The sequence below is a fragment of the Salvelinus sp. IW2-2015 genome, unplaced genomic scaffold (genome assembly GCF_002910315.2).
Source record: "Salvelinus sp. IW2-2015 unplaced genomic scaffold, ASM291031v2 Un_scaffold924, whole genome shotgun sequence".
Taxonomy (NCBI): domain Eukaryota; kingdom Metazoa; phylum Chordata; class Actinopteri; order Salmoniformes; family Salmonidae; genus Salvelinus; species Salvelinus sp. IW2-2015.
Window position 1 is genome coordinate 289,367 of NW_019942649.1, and position 19,201 is coordinate 308,567.

At 44.0% G+C, this 19,201-nt stretch overlaps 1 protein-coding gene, 2 long non-coding RNA genes and 1 pseudogene across 3 annotated transcripts; 3 read left to right on the forward strand and 1 right to left on the reverse strand.

The window, feature by feature from the left end:
- Window positions 1-3,715: 3,715 nt before the first annotated feature.
- On the reverse strand, window positions 3,716-8,513 carry LOC112069176 (uncharacterized; annotated as a pseudogene).
- LOC139024053 (uncharacterized) lies at window positions 4,517-6,602 on the forward strand. Its single transcript, XR_011475289.1, has 2 exons — window positions 4,517-4,605; window positions 5,097-6,602. It is a non-coding gene; the product is annotated as an uncharacterized lncRNA (long non-coding RNA).
- Window positions 8,514-8,798: 285 nt separating the features above from the next.
- On the forward strand, window positions 8,799-15,287 carry LOC112069177 (sterol-4-alpha-carboxylate 3-dehydrogenase, decarboxylating-like). Its single transcript, XM_024136475.2, is given in 9 exon segments — window positions 8,799-9,042; window positions 9,197-9,358; window positions 9,519-9,665; window positions 9,867-9,995; window positions 10,626-10,640; window positions 10,643-10,701; window positions 10,703-10,768; window positions 11,664-11,766; window positions 14,114-15,287. Coding segments are annotated over 9 exon segments (1,035 nt in total). The 5' UTR covers window positions 8,799-9,021; the 3' UTR covers window positions 14,447-15,287.
- Window positions 15,288-16,780: 1,493 nt separating this feature from the next.
- LOC112069187 (uncharacterized) lies at window positions 16,781-18,636 on the forward strand. The gene is made up of 3 exons (XR_002893690.2): window positions 16,781-17,012; window positions 18,305-18,460; window positions 18,537-18,636. It is a non-coding gene; the product is annotated as an uncharacterized lncRNA (long non-coding RNA).
- The last annotated feature ends 565 nt before the right edge of the window (window positions 18,637-19,201 follow it).

The window sequence follows — 19,201 nt, forward strand, 5'->3', positions numbered from 1 at the left end:
TGGCCAATCACCTTCAGCTGTCTCAATGTGGTCACTCACCTTCAGCTGTCTCAATGTGGTCACTCATCTTCAGCTGTCTGACTGTGGTCACTCACCTTCAGCTGTCTCACTGTGGTCACTCACCTTCAGCTGTCTGACTGTGGCCAATCACCTTCAGCTGTCTCAATGTGGTCACTCACCTTCAGCTGTCTCACTGTGGTCACTCACCTTCAGCTGTCTCACTGGTCACTCACCTTCAGCTGTCTGACTGTGGCACTCACCTTCAGCTGTCTGACTGTGGCCAATCACCTTCAGCTGTCTGACTGTGGCCAATCACCTTCAGCTGTCTGACTGTGGCCAATCACCTTCAGCTGTCTGACTGTGGCCAATCACCTTCAGCTGTCTCAATGTGGTCACTCACCTTCAGCTGTCTCACTTTCGCTCTTCTTATGGTTATCAGATTGTTAATTGCTTCCAAATCGACATGCCAATTCTGCAATCTTTTATCTCATTTCAGGTTTCAGTCAGGTTCCTTAGGTTTCCAATGAGATGATATCTCGTCATATGCTGGGAGCAACCGACCCATATCCCTCTCTCTTTCTCTCACTCTCTCTCTCTCTCTCTCACACCAAGTGAACGCTCACTTCAGTCCCCTGTCCCTAAAGCACATCACAAATACCACTGAGCCAGTAGTTTGTTTTGCTGCTATCAAATATTACATGATCATATTCACAGCTCTGCTGTCTCTCTGCAGGAGTGGAGTCTGGTGAAGAGTCCCAAATGGCACCCTATTCCTATATAGTGCACTAGTTTGGACCAGGACCCATAGGGCTCTGGCCAAAAGATGTGCACTATATAGGGAATAGGATGCCATTTGGGACTCAGCCCTGGCTGTCAATGTGTGTCTGATAGCACATAAAGGACTGGCGTTGGGGGAATATAGAAACATTTATAGTATCTGTTACCCATAGGTCTAACCATGTTCAGGGCCTTTGTTAAAAGCATCTCAGAGGAAGGGTGCTGATCTAGGATCAGTTTTCCCTTTTAGATGATAATGAATAAGATTATATGGTCAGTGAGGGGCTGATCCGAGACCAGCACTCCTACTTTGGGATGAGATGCTTTGTGAATATTATAATATAATTTTTCATGTTTTGGAAAAATAACATTCCCAAGGTAAATCGACTATTTCTCAGGTCCAGATGCTAGAATATGCATATAATTGACAGATTAGGATAGAAACACTCTAAAGTTTACAAAACTGTCAAAATATTGTCTGTGAGATAACAGAACTGATTTTGCAGGCGAAAACCTGAGGAAATCTAACCCGGACGTGCCTTTTATTTGGAAAAATCCTGTTCCGTTGCCTGCCCCTCCATTTAAGGGGTATCAACCAGATTCCTATTTCCAATGGCTTCCTCAGGCTGTGACCAGCTTTAGACATAGTTTCAAGCTTTTATTTTGAAAAATAAGCGGAGATTTTTCAAAAAGCGTCAGGTGTCCTTTGATTAGTTCCTGCTCGCGAGAGATGTAGCTTCGACCGTTTCTTTCTCTGTAGTATTGAATAGGTTACCGTCCGGTTGAATATATTATCGATTATCGTATGTTAAAAACTAACCTGAGGATTGATTATAAAAAACGTTTGACCATGTTTCTAATGAACATTACGGATACTTTTTGGGAACTTTTATCTGCCTTTCAGGACCGGAAAGAGCCTGTGGTTTTCTGAACATAACGCGCAAACCAAATGGCGGTTTTTGGTTATAAAACTAATCTTTATATCGAACAAAAAATAACATTTATTGCTGTAACTGCGGAGTCTCGTGAGTGCAAACATCCGAAGATTATCAAAAGGTAGAGCGATTTCATTTTATTGCTTTTTCTGACTTTCGTGACCAGCTAATTTTGGGGCTAGCTGTTCTCTACTGTTTTGTCTAGTGATTGATAAACTCACAAACGCGCTTGGATTGCTTTCGCTGTAAAGCATATTTTCAAAATCTGACACGTATAGGTGGATTAACAACAAGCTAAGCTGTGTTTTGGTATATTTCACTTGTGATTTCATGATTATAAATATTTTTGAATATTGGCAAACTCTGCAATTCAGCGGTTGTTTACGAAAATAGATCCCGCTAAAGGATCCGTGCGGCAAGAAGTTAAACATGGACATGTGTAACACTAGAATGGACACTGGCAAACATGATTGTAGGACAGCCATCTTTGGTCAGGGAAAATCTTTCTTTCTAGGGACTTCTCCAACATGGTGAACAGTACATGGATGCAAATGTGTCAGAACATGTTACAGCACCATGAACTTGTCTTACGAATACACTGGGGGAAAAAACTGCTTTAAAAAGGTATTTCATTAATGAATATCTTAAATATCAATATATATCTGCACATGCAGTTTATACGTACAAAAACATTCAATACAGGAGATCATACTGTAGATAATTCAAAAGAGACAAAAATACAACAATACGAAGAAGAAAAATACAGTCACAACTTTCACTTTACATAGAGTTGTAAAGTGGATGTTAGAGGGGAGGGGTTGCCAAGGGGTATGGGGGGGGGGGTTGGAGGAGTGACAGGGTAGAGGGGGGTGTTGCCAAGGAGAGGGGGGGGGGTTTGAGGGGGTGACTAGGGGTAGAGGGGGGTGTTGGAGGGGAGGGGAGGGGTGACTAGGGGTAGAGGAGGGGAGTGTTGGAGGGGGTGCCAATGGGGTAGAGGAGGTGGTGTTGGAGGGGAGGGAGGTGCAAGGGGTAGAGGAGGGGGGTGTTGGCCAGGGGGTAGGAGGGAGTGTGGAGGGAGGAGGTGACTAGGGAGAGAGTGGGGGTTTGAGGTGGTGACTAGGGGTAGAGGAGGGGGGGTGTTGGGGGGGAGGGGGTGACTAGGGTAGAGGAGGGGGGTGGGGGTTGGAGGGGAGGGGTTGACTAGGGGTAGAGGGGGGGTGTTGGAGGGGAGGGGGTGACAGGGTAGAGGGGGGGGGGGTTGCGGGGAGGGGTGACGGGGTAGAGGGGGTGTTTGGAGGGAGGGGGTGACTAGGTTAGGAGGGAATGTCTAGGGGTAGAGGAGGGAATGTCTAGGCGGTAGAGGGGGTGTTGGAGGGAGGAATCTGGGGTAAGGGGTGTTGGAGGGAGGGAATGTATAGGGATAGACCCTAGTCGTCCTAAAGAGCTTCCTTCCTTGTCCCATTAACCTTCAGCACGATGACACATATGAAATATGAAACAGGGTATTGATAGATGAAAGCACTGTTTTGGGACTCCACCAGCATTCTAACTAAGAGAAAGATATTCTTTATAGCTCTTCTCTAACTGATGAAAGGTCGTGACAGCAAGGAGATATGGAAGGAGACGAGGAAAGGAAGTTGTCTAATTAAACTAGGACAGGCCTGGAATAACTGAGTAATGACTTACTAGTACATAACATGTCAACCAAAACCATAGTCTCCTCGCCCCTGTATGTCCCCCACACCACCCCTCTACTCTCACAAACCCTGGTCTAGTCTCAGTACAGGCTGGTCTTCTAACCACATCACCCTCTACCCCACAATACCCTGGTCTAGTCTCAAGTACAGGCTGCGTCTTCTAACCACATCACCCTCTACCCACAACACTCTGGTCTAGTCTCAGTTACAGGCTGGTCTTCTAACCCCACAACACCCTGGTTCAGTCTCGTACAGGGCTTGGTCTTCTAACCACATCACCCTCTACCCACAACACCCTGGTCCAGTTCAGTACAGGCTGGTCTTCTTCATGATGCGGAGAGGAACCTCCCTGGTTCACCTCTCCGTCTCCATCCCTGTCTGCCTCCTCGATCATCTCCTGGAAGAGTTCGAGGTAGGAAGGAGAGGGATGGAAGGGGTGGAGGAGGAAGGGAGGAGAGGAAAAGGGACGGAAGAGGAGAGGAAGAGGGGACGGAAAGGGAGGAGAGAAGCAGGGGACAGAAAGGGAGGGAAGAGCAGGGACAGAAAGGGAGGGAGAAGCAGGGGACAGAAAGGGAGGGGAGGAAGCAGGGGAGAAGGGAGGGAGAAAGCAGGGACGGAAAGGGAGGGCGACGAAGCAGGGACGGAAAGGGAGGGGAGGAGCAGGGACGGAAGGGAGGAGGAAAGCAGGGACAGAAAGGGGAGAGGAAGCAGGGGACAGAAAGGGGAAGAGGAAGCAGGAGCAGAAAGGGAGAGGAAGCAGGGACAAGAAAGGGAGGAGAGGAAACAGGGGAAGGGATGAAAGGGAGTAGAGGAAACAGGAGATGGAAAGGAGGAGAGGAAGTAGGGTACCAGTATGGCACATGTAAACAATTACACAGTAGCCTTAGCAGTAGACCAGTATATTTCACTATTTTTTTTTTTAAAGCAATCTTGTATCCTAACCTAAATCATCCTGTATGTTCACGCTGTGTGTACAGTACTCTACAGGTTTGGGGAAAAGGTGCTGTCCAAGTGTGTGTGTGTGTAGACAGTGCTGTCCAGGTGTATACCTCACCTGCAGTTCCTCGTCAGTCAGGCTCTCTCCCAGTTCCTTAGCGACCCTCTTCAGGTTCCTGAAGGAGATCTTCCCCGTCTCATCATCATCAAACAGACGGAATGCTTTCAGGATCTCCTCCTTAGAATCCTTCTCAGCCTGGGTTGGTAGATATTTACAACACAATGTAATACAACACAATAATGCATGGTGATACAATATCAATAAAATACCCCGTAATACAACACTCATGTGTGTGTGTGTATATATATATATATATATATATACACACACATACACACACACACATACATACACACAGTGCATTCTTGGTCACCTCCCTGACCAAGGCCCTTCTCCCCCAATTCCTCAGTTGGGCCAGGCGGCCAGCTCTAGGAAGAGTCTTGGGGGTTCCAAACATCTTCCATTTAAGAATGATGGAGGCCACTGTGTTCTTTGGGACTGTCAATGCTGCAGAAATTGTTTGGTCCCCTTCCACAGAACTGTGCCTCGACACAATCCTGTTCCGGAGCTCTATGGACAATTCCTTCTACCTCATGTTTTTTTCTCTGACATGCACTGTCAACAGTGGGACCYTATATAGACAGGTGTGTGCCTTTCCAAATAATGTCTAATCAATTGAATTTAYCACAGGTGAACGCCAATCAAGTTGTGRAAACATCTCAAGGATGATCAATGGAAACAGGATGCACCYGAGCTCAATTTCAAGTCTCATAGCAAAGGATCTGAATAATTATGTAAATAAGGTATTTCTGTTTTTTATTTTTTATTCTAAAAACCTGTTTTCGCTTTGTCATTATGGGGTATTGTGATGTCATTATGGGGTATTGTGATGTCATTATGGGGTATTGTGTGTAGATTGATGAGGGGAAAAAATCGATTTAATCCATTTTAGAATAAGGCTATAACGTAACAAAATGTGGAAAAAGTCAAGGGGCCTGAATACTTCGAAATGCACTGTAGTTGGGAACTAAAATGTACAACTCCTGTCACATTTTTTTGTTGGTAAATTGCAATGGTACAAGCACTAATAAAAAGCATGAGCTGACGCACACCCAGAGAAAATTATTTYGTGTCGAGGTGTTGACTAACGGTGAATAAACTGTAAGCTATAATAAGTTACACTCTATGTATAAACTCCCAGAAATGTATTGGGTAAACCACCAACGATTTGCAATTTCTGTGCCTTCTTCAGGGTGATGTCATAAATACTTGAACCAGGTTATGTAGACAAACTGTGCAATTAGTTCAACCAATGACAATAGTGAGGGGTGTGTCATAATTATTAGGTTAATTAGAATAAATTGAGAGAAACTGTTAAAAGACAATAGTTTACGGTATGTTGAATATATTAGGCTATTGTTATCATATGGAAACATAAATAGATATTGTACATAATATTAGCATCAACATACATTATTGTTTAATTTAATTTCACATATATATTTGTTTCCTATTAAATATCATTTTTGTTACATGTAATCTTTTGGTTTAACCCTAATGCACGGTAAGCATCATCAACAGGGGGCATATTGGGTGTACACTGATAAGCTGGGGAAATAATATATTCATTTATAAGACTTGTTCACAAAAAAACAAGAATTGTTCATGAGCAGTGGTGGAAAAAGTACCCAATTGTCATACTTAAGTAAAGATACCTTTTAAAGTATATAAAAAATTGGGTACTTTTTCCCCMAAAAAACAAAAGATTACATGTGACAAAATTATATTAAATTGAAAACAAACATATATGTGAAATTAAATTAAACAATAATGTACATTGATGCTAATATTATGTACAATATCTATTTATGTTGCCATATGATAACAATAGCCTAATATATTCAACATGCTGTACACTATTGTCTGTTAAACTTTTTCAYTCAATTTATTCCAATCACCCTAATAATTATGATGACACACCCCTCAATATTGTCATTGGTTGAACTAATTGCACAGTTTGTCTACATAACCTGGTTCTAGTATTTATGACATCACCCTGAAGAAGGCACAGTGATGCCGAAACGGTGGTTTACACGTAGAGTGTACGACTCTCTCTATTTATTTTTTATAGCTTACAATGTTACAAACACTGACAGTGTTTGTTCTTGACAGTAAATGATTTATGACAAAAAAATATATTATTTATTCACAATGTTGTTTTTCTTACCATCTTCTGAGTCATGACGGTGAGGAAATCAGAGAAGGAGATCTTTCCTGTTTCGTCCTTATCCACCTCTGTTATCATCCTCTTAATCTCCTCTTTCTTCGGCTCAAACCCCAGCGCCCTCATAGCAACCTAGAGAGAGACAGAAGAACAAACACCATTGTAAATACAACCCATATTTATGTTTATTTATTTTCCCTGTTGTACTTTAACTATTTGCACATCATTACAACACTGTATTTAGACATATGACATTTGAAATGTCTTTATTCTTTTGGAACTTCTGTGAGTGTAATGTTTACTGTTCATTTTTATTGTKTATTTCACTTTTGTTCATTATCTACTTCACTTACTTTGGCAATGTTAACATATGTTTCCCATGCCAATAAAGCCCTTGAATTGAATTGAGAGAGATAGATCAAAACAGATGAGTTGGTTAAAACCAGGTGTGTTAGTGTTGAGTTGGAACAAAAGCACCCTGTAGCTCCCCAGGAAGATCTTTGTTGACCGACACTGTACCAGGGGTACTGTAGTACATCATGTTACACAAATATTGTCCCTGTGCATAACCCCTAACCTCTGACYCCTGACCTTTAGCTCCTTGACATCGATGTATCCGGAGGCGTCGGTGTCAAACAGTTCAAAGGCCTCTCTGATCTCCTGTTTCAGCTCCTCAGTGAGCTCTGTCTTGGGGTTGGACTTCTTCCTGGGGGGAGGGACCGGACCCAGGGACGGCCTCTTTACACTGGTTGCCTAGCGATGGCAACAAGGAAACACATTAAGGCTTGATGGGCGTATCTCAATGGTCTTAAGTAGATTCCTTGTCTAATCTCCTTCAGTCCAGCTAGGTTTAATTATTGAGATGTAGCCAGGAGATAAAGAGAAAGGGGAAGCCTTAGAAGGRTGTGATTTCAATTGATATGTATAGACAAGTCATCTTGTATCTGCAAAAGGCCATTTCAATGTAAAGTCAGATAGCCTAGGGGAAACATGCCATAAATAGGGCGATAATTTAAGTAATAATAAATAAATATAACATGACTGTCACTATAGCTGATTATTTACAGATAGCTGGCACCAGAAGGCTAGCGTAGACATGGGGAAATATGCATCACTACTTTTTTAATTCGGATTATTCACATCCCATTATTAACCCTTTCAGATAATATGCTAGTGCTTCCATTGATTGGGTAATAAGCAAGCCTAGTATTCCTATCGCACAGCCAGTTAGGGTTAATACAGGCTGTGGTAGCCTCAGCGTAGCGAGGCCTTTTGTCATTTGTAGCAGAAGCACAAGGAGCGTCAAAACAGAACGGCAAAACCGTTAATTGCGCTCCAGCATTAGCCTACTCACCATTTCAGATGATCACTCGCGAAGACAGACACAAGAGAACCGTAGATTTACTGAAGAGTGCTCTGTCTAATATGTTAACGTCCCTCCTCTCTCTCCTCCTATCATCTAGGCAGGGATGAGATCATAGACAGAAAACCGGACCGTTTATTACAGGGGCTGCAATAACAGATATGCAGTTATTATATCTCAATGTTATAATAGGCTTAATATAATTTTGGGATAATAAATTAAGTTAATAAATGAAGATTTCCAGTCAATGAGCGCAGTATTCTGTCTGTGCTATGATCATTTTGATCTGTGCCCGTGAATGCGCACTCGATTTATCTCCTTCTGCACTCCGGGTCTACAAAATGCCACATTCAGAATGGAAACAATTCGTATGAACGTGCCGAGCAAGCTAAATCGAGTGCATCTAGTCGGGCGAGAAGATTATTGGTTGTTGATGACATGTGGTATAAAACTCTATATGACAATTGGCTGGATTAATGGTTGGAGCTCCGATCCAGAATCTATTCTCCGTGCGCCAATTTATGTGTGGGAAATATAACAACGGATACAGGATCAGGTTTAGGGGCGTTTACACTTCTATAGCTACCCACTGTGGGTGTGGTCTCACTGTGGATATGTCCCGGTTGGTCAGAGCAGTGGCGTTCTTTGACGTAGGCTCCACTGCATTGGCTGTTCGAGCCTGTCACCTTTACACACAAACTCCCGTCTACCCAACGAGAGCGCCTCTCGGGCTCAGCTGATACAGGGTTTATTAATTGTGCGCGGGTCGATTTATATTGTTGCTAAACAGATTGAACAGGTGAAAGGATAAACATTTTCACTTATTTGATAGCATATTAAAGTGTCTTTATATTGTAAACTTGTCTTGAAATAAGCCTAAAGGTGTTTGCTTGTAGTCTTCATCATGATTCAATTGTCCGTGTGACATGATCTTGTCAAACTGTTTTCGAACGAGGGAACTTTAACCAAATACTCAAATTTCTCTGTCAGTTTGTTTCCCAACACCGACGACGCTCCTGCAGTTTGCCATGGCCACGCGCATACGACCGGTGAGTGCGCGGTAGTTTGAAGAACATATCAAGTTCTGAGCTATATGCCAACACGTTCAGGCTATTTATTAGTTCTTCTCATATGTCTCGTGTGTGTCCGTTTCATTGTATTATAGTCTGTCTTTACTGAATGTTGTCGCTCTACCCGCTACAGAGCAGTAAGAGGTGTGCAGTGATAGGAGGCTCTGGGTTCCTGGGTAGACACCTGGTAGAGAAGCTGTTGGATAAAGGCTACACCGTGTCGGTGTTTGACMTCAGACAGAGYTATGAACTACCAGGAGTCACCTTCCACCAGGGAGACCTCTGTGACAAACAGGTGAGTCTGTCTGTCTGTCTGTGAAGGGTCTGTGCACTGAGCTGGTTGGGGCCAGCTATATGACCTTGTTATGGCCTTTGTGCCTCATGTGTTCATGTTAGGCCTGTGTTTGTCTGTGTGTCTGYATCTGGTCATCATTGTGTGTGTGGCCCTATCCCAGGCTCTCCTAACAGCCCTCCAAGGTGTCTCCCTGCTGTTCCACTGTGCCTCTCCAGCCCCAGCCAGTGATGACAAGGCTCTGTTCCAGAGAGTCAACATCCAGGGGACACAGACTGTCCTACAGGCCTGCACTGAGGCTGGAGTACAGGTAGGGGGCAGTATATGGTTACTGTTCAACAGATAGGCCTGTCATACAATATGTTACAAAGACAAACTAAATTCAATGAAATAAATGYTCTGTTAAAATACTTGTACATTCTCCATAATTGAATGTAATTACGGATCTAGTGGATAGATAGTCCGCTATACTGACTAAAAGTTGAGGTGTTTTTCTGCCTGTCTGCTATAGAAAGTGKTACTGACCAGCAGTGCCAGTGTGGTGTTTGAAGGAACAGACATCAAGGATGGGAGAGAAGACCTTCCCTACGCCAAGAAGCCCATCGACTACTACACAGAGACCAAGATAGAACAGGAGAAGGTGAGGACACTACTACAACAGATGCCCTAATGATAGAAAGGAAGAAGGTGAGGACACTACTACACCAGAGACCAAGATAGAACAGGAGAAGGTGAGGACACTACTACACAAGACCAAGATAGAACAGGAGAAGGTGAGGACACTACTACACAGAGACCAAGATAGACAGGAGAAGGTGAGGACACTTACACACACAGGACCAAGATAGAACAGGAGAAGGTGAGGACACTCTACACACAGAGACCAAGATAGAACAGAGAGGTGAGGACACTACTACCACACAACGACCAAGATAGAACAGGAGAGGTGAGGACACTACTACAACAGAGACCAAGATAGAACAGGAGAAGGTGAGGACACACTACTACACAGAGACCAAGATAGAACAGAAGGTGAGGACACTAACTACACAACAGACAAGATAGATAAGGTGAGAGAGCTTGTTTATTTTGTAGAATAGCCTTATCATAGTTTGTTAATGGTACCAGAGCATTGCTAGGGGGAGAACTTGTCTGCACATTTAGACATTGATGCTGCCCTATCCAGACCTGTAGCATGCTCCACATCAGCTCCACATGAAATAAGTCATGTTCTCCTCTATCTCCATCTTGTCTCTATGTGGTGTCTCAGCTGGTTCTGGAAGGCCTGTGACAAGGAGAAGGGGTCTCCTGACGGTGGCCATTCGACCTCACGGTATCTTCGGCCCCGGGACCCCAGCTGGTGCCCATCCTGGTCGCAACGGCACGCAGGGGCAAGATGAAGTTCATCATCGGGTCAGTCATACACAGAACTGGAGTGGAACATGGGTCAGTCATACACAGAACTGGAATGGAACATGGGTCAGTCATACACAGGACTGGAGTGGAACATGGGTCAGTCATACACAGGACTGGAATGGAACATGGGTCAGTCATACACAGGACTGGAATGGAAATGGTCAGTCATACACAGAACTGGAGTGGAACATGGGTCAGTCATACACAGGACTGGAATGGAACATGGGTCAGTCATACACAGAACTGGAATGGAACATGGGTCAGTCATACACAGAACTGGAATGGAACATGGGTCAGTCATACACAGGACTGGAATGGAACATGGGTCAGTCATACACAGAACTGGAATGGAACATGGGTCAGTCATACACAGAACTGGAATGGAACATGGGTCAGTCATACACAGAAGGAATGGAACAATGGGTCAGTCATACACAGAACTGGAATGGAACATGGGTCAGTCATACACAGGACTGGAATGGAACATGGGTGCAGTTCATACTACAGAACTGGAATGGAACATGGGTCAGTCATACACAGGACTGGAATGGAACATGGGTCAGTCATACACAGGACTGGAATGGAACATGGACTCCTCACTAGGCATAGTGGGATTGACCAAAGTTAATGTTTTTATGGATATTTTTTATTTTACTAGGAAAGTCAGTTAAGAACAAATTATTATTTACAATGACGGCCTAGGAACAGGGGGTTAACTTCCTTGTTCAGGGGCAGAACGACAGATTTTTACCTTGTCAGCTCGGGGAATCGATCTAGCAACCTTTCGGTTACTGTCCCAACGCTCAACCACTAGGCTACCTGCAGCCCCATATGGCGCTGCCCTTGTTGATGTTGTCTCTCTCTCTGCCAACTATGTCTTCTGTCTCTGTAGTGATGGTTCTAACCTGGTGGATTTCACCTTTGTGGACAATGTGGTTCATGGACTCATCCTGGCAGCTGAGAGTCTGAGGCCAGAGTCTCCTATTTGTGGCAAGGTAGGAACCATCTATACGTTCTAGCTCATACAGTAGACCTGCTTGCACTGTACAACTGTGTGATGATGACCAATGGGGACAACTGTAGTGTGTTTGAAGAAAGAGATGCCTTTCGCACTCTCAATCGGACTGCTGCACAGAAGAAACATCCGCCCTTGCAGAGAAGCACGAGATTGTACTATACTCACCTTTCTTGAGTTTTCCCCTTTAGTTAACACGGTCAATGTTTCTCTTTACTGTGGGAATTGTTATCTAATCAACACAATATTAGCCGCTTTCAATGCAACATACTATGCAAGACTAACTGTGCAAGAGATTTCCTTGTAGGCAGAGCGCATTGGAGTAGGATTCTATTGCATTGACAGGCACGTGTCAGCAATCTCCAATCAGCACTGCAGTAGGCCTATATGCAAATAGCCATTGCCATATGGATCTGTGCCCTTCACTTTGAACTGGACTGTGTTTACAGGATGAGCGGTCATGAGTAGATGCGCTTGTTTTGAGATCAAAGCGAGAGTTGCATGTAGCCACGTGTGCATTTGTTAATATCCTTTGCTAGCTAGTGAGTTATTAGCCAAGTTATAGTTCATTTCTAGTCAGCGATGGGGGAGTGGTTGCGTCCTACAAGAGCACAAAACGTGCATTTCTAGCCATGCTCGGTGGTGACATTTTGTTTTTGAGGGAACATTGGTTGTAACAAACGTTCCCATGTTCAGAGCTCGGGGACTAATAAGGTTCTATCTGCTAAAAGATGATTCTGAGATAATTGGCTTTAAAGTTCCAACCCTCATTGGAAATTTGATCTTGTATTCTTTTGAACTTAATACGAATTGGGATATTTAGAGTAATGTATGTGTGTGTGTAGAGAACATTAAACAGAACAAGGCTGTCAATTACTACATTTCACCAAAAATGCAGATTGAACCTTTTTGTAGTCCCAAGCTCCCGATATAGAGCCTGGAAATACTGTGCAACAAAGTGGTACTTGAAAGGGGCGTGGGTTAAAATGGAGGCGGGAGAGAGCCTGCTACAGCTCAGTTAGATGGGACTTAAAAAAGACAAATCGTCAGTTCAAATGAATGTTCCATCACAGCGGCCATATTGTTTTGGGGTTAGTATTATTTTTGGGAAGCCCAATTGATTCGAAGTTTGGGCATAAAGTTTATATGTGAAAACTAGTTTTTTTTAATTTAACCTTTTTATTTAACTAGGCAAGTCAGTTGAGAACAAATTCTTATTTACAATGACGGCCTGCACCGGCCAAACCCGGACAACGCTGGGCCAATTGTCTGCCGCCCTATGGGACTCCCAATCACGGCCGGTTGTGATAGTCTGGATTCGAACCAGGGTCTGTAGTGACCCCTCTAGCACTGAGATGCAGAGCCTTAGACTGCTGAACCAGGGTCTGTAGTGACGCCTCTAGCACTGAGATGCCGCGCCTTAGACCACAACCAGGGTCTGTAGTGACACCTCTAACACTGAGATGCAGAGCCTTAGACTGCTCCGCCAGGGTCTGTAGTGACACCTCTAGTACTGAGATGCAGAGCCTTAGACTGCTGATCCAGGGTCTGTAGTGACACCTCTAGTACTGAGATGCAGAGCCTTAGACTGCTGCGCCACTCGGGAGATGCATACTTTCCAATTTCCCCAACTCACTTCCTTGTTTAGCCTACATTAAATCACTTGCGCTGCTTGGACTCTGATATTCACAAATGTAGAGTGGAGGTTCTAAGGGTTATGCTATATCAGGGATGGGCAAGTTTTTGGGTGAACTCAGTCGGGGTCTCAACTTACTGTTGCGAGTTAGAAAGTGCAATTTGGAAATTTGGTTCTACTGCTGTTCTTATGTCAGCTAACATTTTTTTTATTTACTTTGCTTAGTTAGTTTAGCGACCAGCTATCTAAACTTTTCATCATGTTTGAATTACCGGCCGGGTTAGGCCCCCATTCTATTAGTCAGTCTGACTCAGATATCATAGTAGGCAGGCCCACGAGCAACGGCAGGCCCACGAGCAACGGCAGGCCCACGAGCAACGGCAGGCCCCTCATGATGAGTTCTGATTTGTTGTGGCCCAACACCTATCAAAGTTGCCCATTCCTGTGCTAGATGTTGATGGACTGAGAGATCAGCCAATAAACCGCTGGATTTTCTTCCCGCTCCTGTCATAGGCTCCATTCAAGTCCCTTTCTGAGGCGCTGTGAAACCAGACGGTTCCAAAACGAAAGAGCCAACTGGTGGACAGTATTGGGTTCTAACCAATGAAATGTCTTTCTCTAACTCTGTCAACATTTAAAAATGTTCTCAATCTGTATTGACTGGTCTTTCTCATCTCCCCCCTTCCTCCAGGCGTACCACATCACTAATGACGAGCCTGTCCGGTTCTGGGACTTCATGTCAGATATTCTAGTTGGTCTGGGCTACGCTGCTCCACGCTACCACCTTCCCTACACGCTAGTCTACGGGCTGGCTCTGCTGCTGTGGCTGCTGTCTCTGTTACTACGCCCCCTAGTGGTCTTCAAACCCACCTTCACCCCCATGAGGGTGGCCCTGGCAGGTACACATCACTTCTACAGCTGCTCCAAAGCCAAGCAGGACATGGGGTACAAACCTGTGGTCGGTCTGAAGGATGGGATCAGACGCACGGTGGAGAGCTATCCTCATCTACGACATGGAGCCTGATGGCTATACCTGCAATATGGTAGCCTGGAAACCAAACTGATATGCTCCGTGTAACAATGGTGAAATGGATCGTATCAGTTTGGATTCCAGGCTAGTGGTATGGAACCTCACTTCTGAGTCCTAACTTGAGATCTATGCACATTAATCACTGCTGTCAATGGGAGAAAAACATTTTAAGCTGGTAGTTGTGTACAGTTATCAAGTCAAGATTCAACCCGGAGGGACGTACTGGTTCATACTCTCACCAGTGTCTTGTTCTTTAGGTAAAAAAAACATTTATTTTCGATCTCTGATATATTTGTGAGCCCATAATAATAACTGGGGGTATAAGCCTTTGAAATGAGTGCGCTCTCTCATGTCTGTAGACCTATATGAGGATCTGTGAACTCTCACCTTTCCTAGGATAGTCAGTACTCCATTTTTGCCTGTCTTCAGTACCTCTCTTCACCAATAGAGAGCAGCACACATCTTCTCAATGTGGATACACGATCTAACATGGTGTTTCCAGCACTTCCTCTTGCCATTATTCATGAGCACTAATTTTGATGTATGAGTGATGATGCGTTTACTGTGACTGATTTCCCTCTACAGCCATCTTGCTTCTAGTCTCTTATACAAATCACAAGCCATCATACAGTTTGTTCATTTAAATCACAAGCCATCATGCAGTTTGTTCATTTAAATCACAAGCAGTCATGCAGTTCATTTCAAATAAAATATGTTATGCCTTACATTCCCTTAATCTAAACATTGTACAGTTTATTAATTAAAATGCTAACATAGAATGTGTTTGTATAGGAGTCAACACATAATAAAGTTTGTTCACCCTCATTAGAAAGTAGTTGGCAGTCTGTTTGCATCTATCCGCCATAACTCAGGCACCCACCACCATTTGTTTTTCCAAAGCCGATATCCCAGGATTAATGTTAATATGATGTACATTTTAAGACAGACAAACTGTATTTCAATGCATGTCACAATACAATAGTTCACAGAAAGGGATGGGCCACCTCTCTCTGTCATCCTCCCCTTTTCTACATTCCAGCTGTCTTACTGTCTCAATGGCATGACTTCCTCTCATAAACACATGTATCACTTATTAAAGCTGATCAGTGTGGTTTAGGTGTGAGGGCGGGCGGGGGAGGGCGTGGGAGAGCGGGTGGTTCAGTTGTGATATCAGTTAAAGGGCGAGGGAGGGCAGTGTTTAGGTTGAAATGCCTGACATTCCTTCTAGTATAATGAGCCATGGTGAGACTCACTGCTGCTAGGCTGAGCTGTTCAACTGGTTTAGCCCTCAGAGTGTAGTAGAGAGAGGGGGGGATGAGGGGGGATGAGAAAAGGGAAAGCAGGTACAATAGACTTCACAGTTTACACTGACTATGAGCTGAAGTGAAACCGTGGCACTAAAACCAAATAGTTTCCTCATCCTTAAACTCTCTACTACAGTGAACCTGTATGACTGAGTAAAGAGACAATGTGTAAATTAACATCCCTCCCAAGTCTCCACCCTATACCATTTGAATAAGGCTGGGTGAATGTATGCATGGGATGTCTGGGATTGTTTCTGTAGCTAAATAAGGGTAGGGTTGTGTACTGTAAACACTATCTGGTGTGGAGATTCATTTTGAGAGTTAACCTATTATGTTGCTATTGACAACCGTGTTCATTTATTATGTTGCTATTGACAACCGTGCTTTGGAGTAGATGTTGGAGGACGCAGGTGTTCTGAGAAAGTGTCCACACACACACTCATCTGTGACCTAACACCCTGTTCTGCCTACATCTACACCTCATGGTCCCATGGTTTAACTATTCATAGGTCAGCCGACTGGCAGTTACCCAGGTCTGTCTTACAACAGACTGCTATTAACTTAAACACACCGTATCGAGATGAGGCATGTTTTAATGGGGCTACATCATAATTGTCTCTAGTTTGGAAGAGCAATAGAGAGGCTTATTGAACTCGTAACATTACAAAGCAAATAGCAGTCCTGGTGTTTGTACAACACCTAGGCTTTAAAGTGTGACCCAATTGTTAGAGAATATCTACAGTCACTGTTCTCAGATTTGTTAATGTCTCTGTCTCTTTCTGATGATGTCTCCCTGTCCAGTAAACATGAGAGAAACAGTTTTATAGGAGTGTCTGTGTCTCTGTGTCTCTCTGTGTGTGTGTGTGTGTGTCTGTGTGTGTGTTTGGGTCATGCTCTGCACTCCTGGCTATGCCAAGTATGTTCCTGCTCACCTGGCTCTCAGGTATGTGATAAAAGAGAGGGAAATAAGCAGTGAACAAAACTCTCTTCTTCCCGATCTCACCCCTACACAAACACACACACCCTGGGTGGTGGCGTAGCCTCTAGGACTGTCTGAGCTAGTCTGTGTCCACGCCCGTATCTGTTCAAACACCTGTCGGCTTGTCACACAGCTAGTCAGACTCCCTCTCTCTCTCCGTTCACACACAGACCTAGCAATCTTTACCTATACTTTTGTCTCTCACCTGCTCTCACTCTACCTGTGTGGGATTCTCTACGGTTTGGGAGACCGCCTGTGGATACAGTATCTAGTGAAAGTAGGTACTTTTTTTTTTTTTACTCCTGTTGCTTATGTTATTTTGTGCCATGTTTGTCAGGGCTTAGAATGTGGATTCTCTCTTTCTTGACCCTCTCTTTTTCAATCAGTATAGATCAGGAATACAATCAATCATATCCTTTGCTAACTGTTTAATGTTACGCTAAATCCTCAGACCCTGACAGACACCTACGAAGGTTGTCAGGCAGTCTGTTTGTCCTCTCAGAACCATTATTCTCTGTGCCTTGTTTGCCACGATTGGTACGGTCTGTCGTATGAGTTGACTTTCCATCCTACTGCTCCCTTACCGTACCATATCATTTAATGTGTGTGTGTGCTGGTGGTGTGTATCTTGTAAAATGTGTCATGTGTGTAGACTGGTGTGTATCATGTATGATTGATACAGTATCTAAGCCTTCAGTCTATGTGATCTGTCATCACTGGCAGAAGATATTCAGAAAGAGACATTCCACTGCCTCAGGACGTGAACTTACCACTGGGGAGGTCATTTGCATAGTGAAATTGACAGCACTCCATTTTATTTGGCACGAGGTCAACTTTGCCTGTCGTTTGATAAGGAAACATCTTAACAGTGTTTTATTACAAGTTCCACTTGCTTTCAGTTTCCTGAGGAGAAATGTGAGTGAGCCGTTTGTGTTTGATTAGGGATAAGAGAAAGACACCTGTGTTTGATTAGGGATAAGAGAAAGACACCTGTGAATTGTGTAATATATTTGTAGTTCATTTCTATCAAGCCACTTCATTGAATATTTAAATATAATATTTGTGAGAAAAAGCAAGCAGACCAGGTTTTAATTAACATCTCAGACCCTACTTCTAAAACCATGCGTTGAGGAATTATGTTTGCTCCAGTTTGTGTGTGTGTGTGTATGTGTGTGTGTCCATCTATCTTTGGCTGACAGAGTGTATGTTTGGTCGTTTGGCAGAAAGTGGTAGGACAGGCTCACCTGCATATTTAAAGGATGACTGTGGAATGTCTATCACATGTTCCTGTTCCTTACAGGAGGAGAGGGAAACTGCCAACCCTGCTTTTGACAGAGACTTAACAGTTCTAGAACAAACTAGAGGGGTAGCCCAAATGGGCCTCACATCTGTGACCCTCTAACCTGCAACCCTGAGTGTGTCAGTCCAACACCTATACCATTACTGTACACCAAGAGGTCCAATCTTATCAAATGTACACAAGGACCAAGTGGGACAGAGACTAGGGCTTGTTTCTGGACCCATCCTTTCTTACTAACCTGTGTCTGTATTGCTGTCTGTGGTACTCAGGGAGCCAGTGGAGGAATCATAGGAACCAGATTGGGAGCCTGTGGAGGAATCATAGGAACCAGTTTGGGAGCCAGCGGAGGAATCATAGGAACCAGATTGGGAGCCAGCGGAGGAATCATAGGAACCAGATTACAAACGACCCGACTATGTCAAAAGGTGAGTTGACAGGTTTACTGACTGAGCTGATTTCAGTAGGATGAGTGTGTGATAGTGTGTTTCCTACCATTGTAAGGTGTGGTAGTAGGTCCATACCAAGGGGATGAGGTGATGGATACCATGTTTATTGCACCATAGTTCCATCCATTCCTGAGGTGGGATCAGTGTGAAGTATGTATCATAACGCTGTTTTCTCTTATTCAGATGGTGGGTGCATGTGTGTGTGTGATTGTTTCATTATGTGCATAAGTGACCAAGTGGGACAGAGACTAGGGCTTGTTTCTGGACCCATCCTTTCTTACTAAAACCGTGTCTGTATTGCTGTCTGTGGTACTCAGGGACCAGTGGAGGAATCATAGGAACCAGATTGGGAGCCTGTGGAGGAATCATCAAGGAACCAGTTTGGAGCCAGCGGAGGAATCATAGGAACCACGATTGGAGCCAGCGGAGGAACATCAATAGGAAGCCAGATTACAAAAACCCCGACTCACACAACTATCGATCACAACAACAAGGTGAGTTGCGACACGGTTAATACGATCAGGAGAGAGACACATCCAGAGACCACTGACTATCAACTACAGGTATAGAGAGCTCAGGATGAAACTCAGTGTGTTATCTACTCACCCAATACCAGTCACCACACACTAGACATAGAAAGCAGTCGTGGGTACAAGTCACAACGGATCCATACAAGGATGAGGTGATGGATACAATGTTTATTGATCCACACCACACACG